General features: G+C 58.3%; 1 protein-coding gene across 1 annotated transcript; it reads left to right on the top strand.

Moving 5' to 3' along the window:
* The first annotated feature begins 3,724 nt into the window (after nt 1-3,724).
* LOC102934752 (thialysine N-epsilon-acetyltransferase) lies at nt 3,725-9,359 on the top strand. Its single transcript, XM_037887252.2, has 6 exons — nt 3,725-3,865; nt 4,180-4,231; nt 4,497-4,580; nt 5,027-5,125; nt 6,947-6,987; nt 9,008-9,359. Exons 1-6 carry the CDS (start codon nt 3,803-3,805, stop codon nt 9,179-9,181), a joined length of 513 nt encoding a protein of 170 aa, XP_037743180.1. The 5' UTR covers nt 3,725-3,802; the 3' UTR covers nt 9,182-9,359.
* The last annotated feature ends 3,241 nt before the right edge of the window (nt 9,360-12,600 follow it).

Here is a 12,600-nt window from a genome sequence, read left to right as displayed (position 1 = left end):
ATCCTGGAGAACCCCAACGACCAGCCAGCCCAGCCCTCCTGGGTCTGCACAGGGATCTGGGCCATAGGCAGGGTGAGGGGCTTCGTCCCTGGGACCCTCACCCAGCTCACACAGCCCCTCAGCATCTGAGGCTGCACCACCCAGGGCCTGACAACAGTTCTCTCTGTCCCAGGATCTCGCCACCCCAGGAATGTCTCCCCATTGACCATCACCTTCCGCTCCCACTGGGGGTCTGAGGGGCCTGACCCCAGGAAACTCCACACAGACATATAGGTTGGGACCAGGAGTGGGAGCCTGTCCACCTCCCCACCCATCTGGCTGACGGAGTCTATGGCCTTGGGACCCAGCAAGGGAGCGAGACACCGGGGCTTTTCCGCAGGGTCCCCCTGATTCAAATCTCCAGCCTGCTCAAAGGCAGTGAGGTGGCATCCACATCCCCCCCCCGTCCTTAACCAGGGGCAGCAATTTAGTCTCGAGGTTCCCTGCGGAACTGGCCCCCCGGGGTCTATCCCCACTCACCCCTGGGAGGTCCCCTGGGCCTCTCCGCTCCACCACCCCCAGTTCATGCTGCTGCTGCCTCTGCAGCTCTTTCTCGGGCTCTCGCTGTCTCTCTCAGTCCTCTTGCTCTCTCGGACTCCGCTCCAATCCCGTCCGTCTCCGATCCCCCGATGGGGAACCCGATCGTGAAGACCCTCGTCTGGTCGGGGACAGGAGTCTTGGGGATGCCTGGCTCCCACTCCAGCTGCTCCCAGATCCTGCCATAGCCCCATTTGGGGTCAGGAATCTGTTCCTTAGAGCGGTCCTCCTCCTCCAGCTGCACGATGAACTGTGCTTTGGTGAACTTTCCAATGTGTAACCCTCTCTTTCTGCACCGGGTTACAATGTCCTTCTTCAGGAGACAGTGACAGACCATCACTCCGCTCTTCCCGAGTTGCTGTGGACTCACAGGCCTGTGCGCTCTCAGCTCCCCACGGTTTCCAGGGAGAACCCCTCGTGTGCCAGCCCTTCTCCAGGTCACCCCCTCTTTGCCAGGGTCGAGCGGCAGGCTCCCCCGCCCCTGAGACTGTTCATCGCAGTCCCCAGGGGGACCCCATTATTGCAACAGTCCTTCTCGCTGGTCACACACTCCCAGGGGTTAAGCGTAGCTCCTTTGCCCCCTGAAACCGCCCCACTCTGAGCCTTCAGCACGCCTGGTCCTCATTAGCCCCCCTTCTTTTTACTGCTCCCCAGTTGCTTACTGCCGGATGCTCGGTCCATGGGGTGCAGTACATCCCACCGCTGCCACCAGTTGTCACGGAGTCCCCGGGCGATGCTCTGGAACTGCTCCCCATGAAGCCAGGCAGGACTCTGGGGAAGTCTCCTCTCTGTGAGCAGACTGTCTCCAGGACACACAGCTCACACAGCTTCCACCTTCCTGGGTCTGACCTCGGAGCATTCAGCCTCCTCTGCCCCTCCGTGCGCTTCCCACAGCGAGTCTGCCCAGGCAGAGTCCTGGGGAAGCCAGAGGGTCCTGCCCCCCTGTTGGGGCGCTTATTCCTTCACCCACTTACTTCCCTGGTCCTTCTCTCATGAACAGAGAGCAACAATCCCCCAAGTCAACAATCCCCAAGGTGCAAACAATTCCATGTTTATTGGGGTGAACTTCCAGCAAGGATGGTTCCAGTTTCCTTCCTTAGTGTCCCCCTTCCCAGCTCTGACAGCACAGAGTCTTACACCTGTGTCCCTGTTCCCATTCCCCCCCTTAGCAAAACATGAGTCCAATTTCCCCACCCCCCTTCCCTGTCCCCATTTCCCCCTTTAGCAAAACGTGATTCCAATTTCCCCATTCCCTGTCCCCATTTCCCACCCTCCCCACTTCCTGAATGACTGCAGACTGTATAGTAAAACTTGAGTTCTGCTTAGCTATACCTTAACCAATCATTTTCCTGAAATTTAACTAACCAATTTAACTAACTAGCTCAGTGGTTTGAGCATTGGCCTGCTAAACCCAGGGTTGTGAGTTCAATCCTTGAGGGGGCCATTTAGGGATCTGGGGCAAAAATTGGGGATTGGTCCTGCATTGAGCAGGGGGTTGGACTAGATGACCTCCTGAGGTCTCTTCTAACCCTGATATTCTATGAATTGTAACATGATTATGTAACCAATTATATCCTACCGCCTTAATTACTTCACACCCAGCAAAATTAATTATACAGCAGACAGGACCAATCACAGAACCAGACAGAGATGATGCCGACAAACAGTGGCAAAGTGGGGACTATAATGACAAAACAATACCGAAGTGGGGATTTCACATCTCAGCTATTGACAAGGGAGTTCTTGGCAGGCAGGATGCTATCAAACCTAAGTTTCCTTTTACATCTTCGAGGCACTTCCCTTTCTCTGGAGGCGATGGGCATTACCAGGACAGGAGCGTATTCCTCACGGCCCAATAGGACCTTCTTTCAATGTGACTAGTTCGGGATGTGAGGAGGTGACCGGTCGCTTAGCCAAAGATCTTAGGGCCTCAGACTGTCACGGTAAGAGAAGGCCCTTACACCGGCAGACCGTGATTTTGATTCTTCCTTTTATACCCCTAACTAGCCAAGTGATAAGAACACGCCTAAATTCTTAGCGTACAGGCCTTTACCGACAGGCCTGAATAGCTATATCCGAATACCCCCCAACTCCGCAGTCAGAAATGAGTCTCAGCCAGCCAGGAAAACAGAAGGTTTATTAGACGACAGGGACATGGTCTAAAACAGAGCTTGTAGGTGCAGAGAACGGGACCCCTCAGGTCCATCTTCCGGGGGGCAGAGAGGCCAGAGCCCCATCTGGCCCTTCCTCCGTTTCCCCAGCCCGCTCTCCACCCCAGCTCTCTCCAGCCGTCTCCCCCGGCCAGGAGGGCACCGGATTCCTTTGTTCTCCAACCCTTTAGCTCTCACCTTGCAGGGGGGAAGGGCCCAGGCCATCACTTGCCAGGAGACAGGGTGTCGGCCGTTTTCTGTGCAGACCCCTGCACACACCTGCCCTCTAGGGCTCTGCGACGATCATATACCCTTATCCCGCCACCTAGATACTTAAGAACTGCCTAGGGGAAACTGAGGCACTCACCCCGTCTTCAGAGAAACCATTAAGAACATGCCCACTTCGTCACGGGGGGGAGAGAGCAAAGCTGGTTCCATAAAGGGCCCCGCGAAACCCCACTCAAAACTGGGGAGAGAACCCAGGAGTCCTGGCTCCCAGCCCCCCCCCCCCCCCCAGCTCTAACCCACCAGCCTCCACTACCCACCCAGAGCGACAATAGTGTGTGCGGGGGGGCTGGGAGCCAGGACTCCTGGGTTCTCTCCCTGACTCTGGGAGGGGAGTGGGGGCTGGTGCTTAGAACAGGGCGTGGCTGGGACACCCCCACCCCAGTGGGAATTATCCACAGGCCGGAGGTAGCTCTCAGAGCTCTGATTCCCCGGTGGGGTGCGGGGGGTGCCCTCGTTACCACCCCAGCTACCAGTGGCTTATCAGGACCCGGCGGCGGGGGGCGGAAATAAGGGGTCACACGGGATCTTTCACCCCTGGCACGGTGCCCAGCTCGCTTGTCTTCCCATCCCCCAGCGTGTGGTTTGATCCGAGCCGCCGGCTTCCCAGACTTGGGAATTCCCCCCCCCAGCACCGCCCAGATCCAGCTCGGCAGCCAGATCCCGCCCAGCTGGGGAGCGGGCGGGGGGGGGGAGGGCGTGGACGGCTGTAAATCCCTGCGCTATATAGATCGCAGGTGGCAGGCTGGAAGGCCACACCCAGCCCCATCGCCCGCCGGCCCCGGGTGGCCATGGAGTGCGTCGTCCGCCCGGCCCAGAGCACCGACTGCGACCACATCATGGGCATGATCCGCGTGAGCTGCCGTGGGGCAGGGGCCGGCTGGGGGCTGCTGGGGGCATCAGGAAGCCGGGGTTCCCTTCCTGAGTGACTTTGCCCCCCCGGAAATGTTCTGTGCCTCAGTTTCCCCAGAGGCGGAGAACAATCCGTGCTCTGTTAATTCATCAATGCCTTGCCCCATCCGTCCGTTCCTACATGGCTAATCTTATCTCTCCATCCCCAGACAACACCCCACAGTGCGTCTATCTAGCCCCACAGTGTTGGGGTTTCCCCCACCCACCCTGAATCTTGCTCGTTCCCGGGGTCACTGACTCTGTTTGTTCCCCCCAGGAGATTGCCGAATATCATAACCTGCTGGACGAGGTGACAATCAACTCCCAGGGTGAGCCAGACAATGGGGGGCTGCGTGTGGGGAGGGGACACCCCCAAACTCAGCCTGATCCCCCCAACTCACTTTGACCTCCCAACCGTCCCTGGAAACCTCCCCCAAATTCACCCCTCTGGCCCCCTTCTGGCCTTCCCCCCCAAACTTCCCCCGAACTCCCAGTTTTCCCCAATCTCATCCCTGACCCTCCCCCAATCCTTCCCACTAGCACCCCAAACTCCTCCCCACACCTGTTGTCTGTCTGCTCCATTTCTCCCTGTAGTGTTGAGGGCTGACGGGTTTGGAGGGGACCCCTTCTACCAATGTCTCGTAGCAGAACTGGCCCCGGAGCAAGAAGACAAGCAAGGTACGTAAATTCATAATCCTCGCTCCGGTGTCAATCAGGAGTCACTCCGGTGTCAATCAGGAGTCACTCTACTGGAGTGCACATGGCCATTTCCCCTCTTGCTCACTCCGTTGTCAGGCTGGAGTCAATAGGTCCGATTCCCCTCTCGCTCACTCTGTGTCTATCAGAAGTCACTCCAGTGGAGTCAATGGGGCCAATTCCTGTCTCAATTGCTCCGGGGTCAATCAAGAGTCACTCCATTGGAGCCAGCGATCTGGATCCTGAGCTGGTGTGAACCCAGAGTAGTTCTGACTCTGCGGCTTTATCCACATCTTAAACCAGGTCCAACCCCGCCTCTCGCTGGATCCGGACCTGGACCCCAGCTCCTGTGTGGTACCCCCCCCTCCCCCAAGTCCATCCCTACCCCACAGTGGCTGGCCCCTGTTTGATCCCTCTCTCTCCCCCAGGTCACCTAATCGGCTACGCCTTATTCTTCTTTGGCTACAGTGTGAACACCGGCCGCATTGTCTACTTGGAGAATCTATATGTGGTCTCTGAGTTCAGAGGTAGGGTGCCATGCTGCTTCCTTTGGGGAATGAGCCACGGGGGAGAGGATGGGGAGCAGGGGGAGTGAGAGGCAAAATCAGCCCCAGTGTGACTCCAGTGGAGTGACTCCTGATTGACTCCAGAGTGACTCCTGATTGACTCTGGAGTGGAGTGAACAGCAGGAATCAACTTTGCAGTCAAGAGAGAAGGAAGAATTTCAGCCGGTGAGCTTTGTAACTGTTTGTTCCAGAAGCCAGGATTGCTCAGCCAAGGGTCAAGGCCGCCTGCTCAGGATGACGGCCCCAGAAGGCTCCACCCCGTCTGTTCAGATCATGGCGATAATCTGCACCGCCGAGTCTGTCAATGATTAACAAGCCAGGCAACAGGGATGTGGAAAACAAAGCGGGGGGGAATATGACGTCTCCCAGTTAAAGAAGTCTGGGCTAGATGAATGGACTGTACGGTGGGTAGAAAGTTGGCTAGATCATCGGGCTCAATGGGGAGTGATGAATGGCTCCATGTCTAGTTGGCAGCTGGTATCAAGCGGAGTGCCCCAAGGGTCGGTCCTGGGGCCGGTTTTGTTCTATATCTTCATTAATGATCTGGATGATGGTGTGGATTGCACCCTCAGCAAATTTGCGGATGACACTAAACTGGGAGGAGTGGTAGATACGCTGGAGGGCAGGGATAGGATACAGAGGGACCTAGACAAATTGGAGGATTGGGCCAAAAGAAATCGGATGAGGTTCAACAAGGACAAGTGCAGAGTCCTGCCCTTAGGACGGAAGAATCCCCGGCACCGCTACAGACTAGGGACCGAATGGCTTGGCAGCAGTTCGGCAGAAAAGGACCTAGGGGTGACAGTGGACGAGAAGCTGGATATGAGTCAGCAGTGTGCCCTTGTTGCCAAGGCCAATGGCATTTTGGGATGTATAAGTAGGGGCATTGCCAGCAGATCGAGGGACGTGATCGTTCCCCTCTATTTGACACTGGTGAGGCCTCATCTGGAGTACTGTGTCCAGTTTGGGGTCCCATATGACAAGAAGGATGTGGAAAAACTGGAAAGCGGCAAGCGGAGGGCAACGAAAATGATTAGGGGACTGGAACACATGACTTACGAGGAGAGGCTGAGGGAACTGGGGTTGTTTAGTCTGCAGAAGAGAAGAGTGAGGGGGGATTTGATCGCAGCCTTCAACTACCTGAAGGGGGTCCCAAAGAGGATGGAGCTCGGCTGTTCTCAGTGGTGGCAGATGACAGAATGAGGAGTAATGGTCTCACGTTGCAGTGGGGGAGGTCTAGGTTGGATATTAGGAAACACTATTTCATGAGGAGGGTGAGGAAGCACTGGAATGGGTTCCCTAGGGAGGTGGTGGAATCTCCATCCTTATAGGTTTTTAAGGCCCAGCTTGACAAAGCCCTGGCTGGGTTGATTTAGTTGGGGATTCGTCCTGCTTTGAGCAGGGGCTTGGACTAGACACCTCCTGAGGTCCCTTCCAACCCAGATCTTCTATGATAGCTGTGTCCTCTTAATGTGAACTAACGCTGTCAATCCGGAGTCACTCCACTGGCGTTCACAGGTCCAGTTTCCCTCTCGCTCAATCCAGAGTCAATCCGGAGTCACTCTACTGGCGTTCACAGGTCCAGTTTCCCTCTCGCTCAATCCAGAGTCAATCCGGAGTCACTCCGCGGGTGTTCACAGGGCTGGTTCCCCTCTCATTCACCCCGGTTTTGCGGGGGAGAGAAGGGGAGGAGACTATGGATGCTAATTGTGGGGGGGAGGGCAGTGCCCATCTGGACCCAAACGAGCTGTAACCCCCCTTTGCCGTTCTTTGGCTCCCTAGGCCGGGGGATCGGGAAGAAGCTGCTGAGTGAAATGGCTAAGGTAAGATTTTACCCCCTCTCCCTCTACCCCACCCCCCAGGTTCTCCCCCCAGCCAACCCCAATGAGGGGAGGGGATTGGCACACGGGATTTGGGCTGGAGTGTCAGGTGATCAGGCACAAACCCCGCCCCCTTCTCCTTCACCCCACCCACCCCATCCCAGAGGGGGTGGGGCGGCCCCACACTGGGGTCAGCAGTGGGCCCCGTGGGACATGCTTTCAAGGTTTCACTCTCAGTAGAGCTGGATTAGGGGAGTCTGGGATGGATTAATATGTCTGGATTGGGATTAGGGGCAAATAGAGTTACCCTGTATTGGTGTAGATTAAGAAGTCTGGATTGGGATTGAAGGTAGGTTGGGGATAGATTAAGTGGTATGGATTTGGATTAGGGGCAGACTGGTGTAGATTAAGCAGTCAGTATTTGTATTAGGGGTAGATTGGTGATATATTAAAGAGCCTGGGTTGGGATTAGGGGCAGATTAGGGATAGATTAAACACTGTGGATTGTGTTTAGGGGTAGGTTGGGGTTAGATTAATCAGTCTGGTTTGGGATTGAGGATAGGTTGGGGAGAGATTAATCATTCCGGTTTGGGATTGAGGGTAGATTAGGGATGGATTAGTCAATCTGGATTGGGATTAGGGGTTGATTGGTGATAGATTAATCAGTCAGGGTTGGGATTAGGGGTAGATTGGGGATAGATTAAACCATCTGGATCGGGATTAGGGGTTGAATGGGAATAGATTAAACACTCTGGATTGTGATAGATTGTGGAGTCTGGATTGGGATCAGAGTCGGACCATGGATAGATTAAGCAGTCTGGATTGGTGTTAGGGGTAGACTGCGGATAGAGTGAGAAGTCTGGTTTGGGATTTGGGCTAGATAATGTCGGGTTAAATAAAATGGTCTGAATTAGAATTGGGCTTACGTTTAGATAAACACAGTGTGGATTAATATTAGGATGTGATTTGTTTTCTTGATTGGATTATGACTAGTTAGATAAAGGAACCCTGGGTTCGGAATATATTTATATAGCCGTGTCATGGACTCATGCCCACTCTTGGCCCCGTGCGGTCCCTGCGGGGGACCCCTTCAGGGCGACAGCCCTTCTCGGGGCGCCACTCTCTCTCAGGGGTGCCACCTCTCCGAGCCATAGCATGCCTTGTCTCTCGCTGTGGGCCACCCCAGGGAGTCCCCTCACTCTGGACCCCCGGGGACTCCACTCCCAGAGGGAATGGTGACCCCCTGTTCTCTAGACCAGAGCGACTCCCAGCCACCGAAAAACAGGAGGGTTTATTGAGCGTCTGAACCCAACACAGGAAACTCTCCAGGTCCTCGGGCCTAGCAACCCCCATCTCCAGGCTGTTGTCTGGAGGTCCCGGCAACCACATACCCTCTCTCACCACCTTGTTAAACTGAGGCGCTCCAAAAATCCCCAATTTCGTCACAAGCTGTAGGCGTGATTTGGATGACAGGGCTCAGTAAGAAACTAATCTGGATTGGTATAAGGGATAGAGAGTGGATTAAGAGGAGAGTGGATTAAGGCTAGTGTTAGCTGGGGGAATCTGGATAAAGTGGAGAGGGTGGAATCTGGATTAGGGTTAAAGGGCAAGTGAGGATTAGGTTTAGATGGTTGAATCTGGATTAGGGTAAGGAGACAATGAGTCTGGATTAGGATTAGAGGGCAGAATCAACTAGGACAGGTTGAGTGTAGGATTTGGGACACCTGTATTAGGATTAGGGTTAGATTGGATTTGGATTAGGAGGGTCTGGATTAGGACTAGACAGTGCTGGATTAGGAGAAATCACCCATGCTGGTCTGTATCAGGATTAGATCGATGTGGATTAGGATTAGGAGGGACTGGATTATGAGAAAATTTACATTCTGGTCTGGATTAGGATTATCTGGGACTGGATTAGGTTGGTGGGATTAGTCCATGCATGGATGCGCCTTCCCTCTGACCCAGAGCCAGCCCCCCCAGTCTCCTCCCCCATGCGGTGACCCGCCCCTCCCCGTCGCGGCAGGTGGTGCTGGCCCGGGGCTGCACCGAGATGAAGTTCACGGTGGCGGCGTGGAACAGCCAGGCCCTGGCGTGGTACCGGCAACTCGGGGCCCAGGACAAGACGGAGGCGAGCGACTGGCACTGCTTCGAGCTGGGGGCCGAGGCCCTGCGCAGGCTGGCAGGGGACGGACAGTGATTCGGGGCCAGGGGGAGCCGGGCTGGGGCCATGGAGCTAAACCAGCTGGAGCCCTCCGAGCCTCACGGTGTCCTGCGTCTGCCCCCCACAACCCTCCATCGCTCCCTCCATCCCACACAGCCCTCCATCCATCCAGCCCTCCTTCCATCCCTCCATCCCCCATAGCCCTCCAGCCATCCCTCCATCCCTCCACCCCACACAGCCCTCCATCCATCCAGCCCTCCTTCCATCCCTCCATCCCCCACAGCCCTCCCTCCATCTACCCATCCCTCCATCACCCATAGCCCTCCATCCATCCATCCCTCCCTCCATCCCCACAGCCCTCCTTCCATCCCTCCATCCCACACAGCCCTCCCTCCATCCATCCATCCCTCCCTCCATCCCCCACAGCCCTCCATCCATCCCTCCCTCCTTCCATCCCTCCATCACCCATAGCCCTCCATCCATCCATCCCTCCCTCCATCCCCACAGCCCTCCATCCATCCCTCCCTCCTTCCATTCCTCCATCCCTCCCTCCATCCCTCCCTCCTTCCATCCCTCCATCCCACACAGCCCTCCATCCATCCATCCATCCCTCCCTCCATCCCCCACAGCCCTCCATCCATCCCTCCCTCCTTCCATTCCTCCATCCCTCCCTCCATCCCTCCCTCCTTCCATCCTTCCCCCCCACTTCATCTCCCCCATCCCTCCCCAGTGCCCTCCATGTCCCCCCCACCCCCCGTGAGTCAAATCTCTGGGTCCATACAGGCTCCACTCCTCACCAGGCCGGTGGGGCCGGACGACGCGACGAAGCGGCTTGCGACCCCAATAAACATGCGCCAGACTGGGGCTGGGACGAAGGCGTCGTCTCTCACCACCTCGCGGACCCTGGATGGTGTGTGAACGCGGGGGGACGGGCGGGGGAAACACAACGGTCACTCCCGGGAGTGCCGTCAGCTCCCCCTGTGAGTGATGGGGAATCTGAAACTAACCACTAGCCCCCACTCCCCTCCCAGAGCCAGGGAGAGAACCCAGGAGTCCTGGCTCCCAGCCCCCCCTGCTCTAACCACTAGCCCCCACTCCCCTCCCAGAGCCGGGGAGAGAACTCAGGAGTCCTGGTTCCCAGCCCCCCCTGCTCTAACCACCTGCCCCCACTCCCCTCCCAGAGCCGGGGAGAGAACCCAGGAGTCCTGGCTCCCAGCCCCCCCCCCCCCATTGTCACTGGTGTGACTCAGTCCCTGCAGGGATGGTGGCTGGGAGACCCATTAGCAGTGGCGGGGGGGGGGCACAGTGTGAGCAGGTCACAGGCGCCAGCTCTGATCCATCATTGCTGGGTGAAGGGGGGGGGCCTTTCATCTCTCTCCTCTGCGTAGCTTTCCTTTCTCCAGCCCCGGGGAGGGCCCCCTCTCCAGCCTATTGATCGGGGCCCCGACCCCACTCCCCTCCCAGAGCTGGGGAGAGAACCCAGGAGTCCTGGCTCCCAGCCCCTCCTGCTCTAACCCACCAGCCCCCACTCCCCTCCCAGAGCCGGGGAGAGAACCCAGGAATCCTGGTTCCCAGCCCCCCCTGCTCTAACCCACCCGACCCCGCTCCCCTCCCTGAGCCAGGGAGAGAACCCAGGAGTCCTGGCTCCCAGCCCCTCCTGCTCTAACCCACCAGCCCCCACTCCCCTCCCAGAGCCGGGGAGAGAACCCAGGAATCCTGGCTCCCAGCCCCCCCTGCTCTCACCACGAGCCCCCACTCCCCTCCCAGAGCCGGGGAGAGAACCCAGGAATCCTGGCTCCCAGCCCCCCCTGCTCTCACCACGAGCCCCCACTCCCCTCCCAGAGCCGGGAGAGAACCCAGGAGTCCTGGTTCCCAGGCCCCCCGCTCTAACTCAACATCGTGGCGGGGGGGGGGTCTGTCTGCAGAGAATGGGGTAAATTGAAGGGTCCCTCGCTGGGAGTGGCCCCTCCCTTCTGTCCAGCCCCTGCCCCCTGAGTTAGGTTTAGGGGGTCCCGGGGAGGCGGACACTTCGGCAAAGACCCCCCACTCATGTCAGTGCGCAGATTCCTATTCTGTTTAGCTGCAGGCAGACTGGGGGGGGGGGGGGGAAAGGACTGTGAGTTCATCACCGTGCCCCCCCCGCACCCCCCTGGCTGGGAGAAATTAAGGAAAAACTCATCATGTTTAATCATCAACAGCCGAAAGGGCGGGGGCGGGGGGGGGGGGGGAGCCCCCAGCTGGGCCAAGGCCCGTTAACCCTCCCAGCGCCATAAACAAGAGCGTTGAAAGGGGGGGGGCAGTGAGGGGACCACTCCCCACGGGGGGAAAGAGAGCGAAGCTGGTTCCATAAAGGTCCCCGCGAGACCCCACTCAAAGCTGGGGAGAGAACCCAGGAGTCCTGGCTCCCAGCCCCCCACTCTAGCTCCTACATCCCACTCCCCTCCCACACCTGGGTTCTCTCCCAGGGTTAGAGGAGCCAGGACTCCTGGGTTCTCGCCCCGGATCTGGGAGGGGAAGGGGGGCTAGTGGTGAGAGCGGGGGTGGGGGTGGGGCTGGGAGCCAGGACTCCTGGGTTCTCTCCCCAGCTCTGGGAGGGGAAGGGGGGCTAGTGGTTAGAGCGGAGGGGAGTTGGGAGCCGGGACTCCTGGGTTCTCTCCCCAGCTCTGGGAGGGGAAGGGGGGCTAGTGGTTAGAGCGGAGGGGAGTTGGGAGCCGGGACTCCTGGGTTCTCTCCCCAGCTCTGGGAGGGGAGGGGGCGCTAGTGGTTAGAGCAGGGAGCCTAGGAGCCAGGACTCCTGGGTTCTCTCCCCAGCTCTGGGAGGGGAGGGGGCGCTAGTGGTTAGAGCAGGGAGCCTAGGAGCCAGGACTCCTGGGTTCTCTCCCCAGCTCTGGGAGGGGAGGGGGCGCTAGTGGTTAGAGCAGGGAGCCTAGGAGCCAGGACTCCTGGGTTCTCCTCGCAGCTCACCCTGGGGGGAACAGACAGGACCACAGAGACCGTGGGTGGAGGAAACACACAAACGGGTTTTATTGGGAATTGATCGTGGCATAGCAGGACCCCCCTAAGCACCAAGGGAGGGGGCGGCAGAGCACCCCTCGGGGGCTGGGACCCCCAGGGGGCGGGGCTAGCAGGAGGTGAGGGTTTTCCAGTAGAAGCTCTTGCAGCCGGCTTTTCGCTCCCGGGGGGTCGCGGGGGGCCGGTGCCAGCGGGGGGCCGCATCCTGGGGAGACAGCTCAGGGCGCAGGAGTCCGGAGACGGCTTTTAGCACCACGGCCCGGGACAGCGCCTGGGGGGGGAGGGAAGAGAGACCAAGGGTCACCCCGGCACCACCCCACTCACGGAGAGAACCCAGGAGTCCGGGATCCCAGCCCCCCCCCCCCCCACTCTAACCACCAGCCCCCGCTCCCCTCCCAGAGCCAGGGAGAGAACCCAGGAGTCCTGGTTCACCCCCCATCCCT

This window comes from Chelonia mydas, chromosome 28, assembly GCF_015237465.2.
Source record: "Chelonia mydas isolate rCheMyd1 chromosome 28, rCheMyd1.pri.v2, whole genome shotgun sequence".
NCBI classification, from domain to species: domain Eukaryota; kingdom Metazoa; phylum Chordata; order Testudines; family Cheloniidae; genus Chelonia; species Chelonia mydas.
The sequence above is the reverse complement of the archived record's forward strand: the minus strand, read 5'-3'. Positions and strand labels throughout refer to the sequence as shown.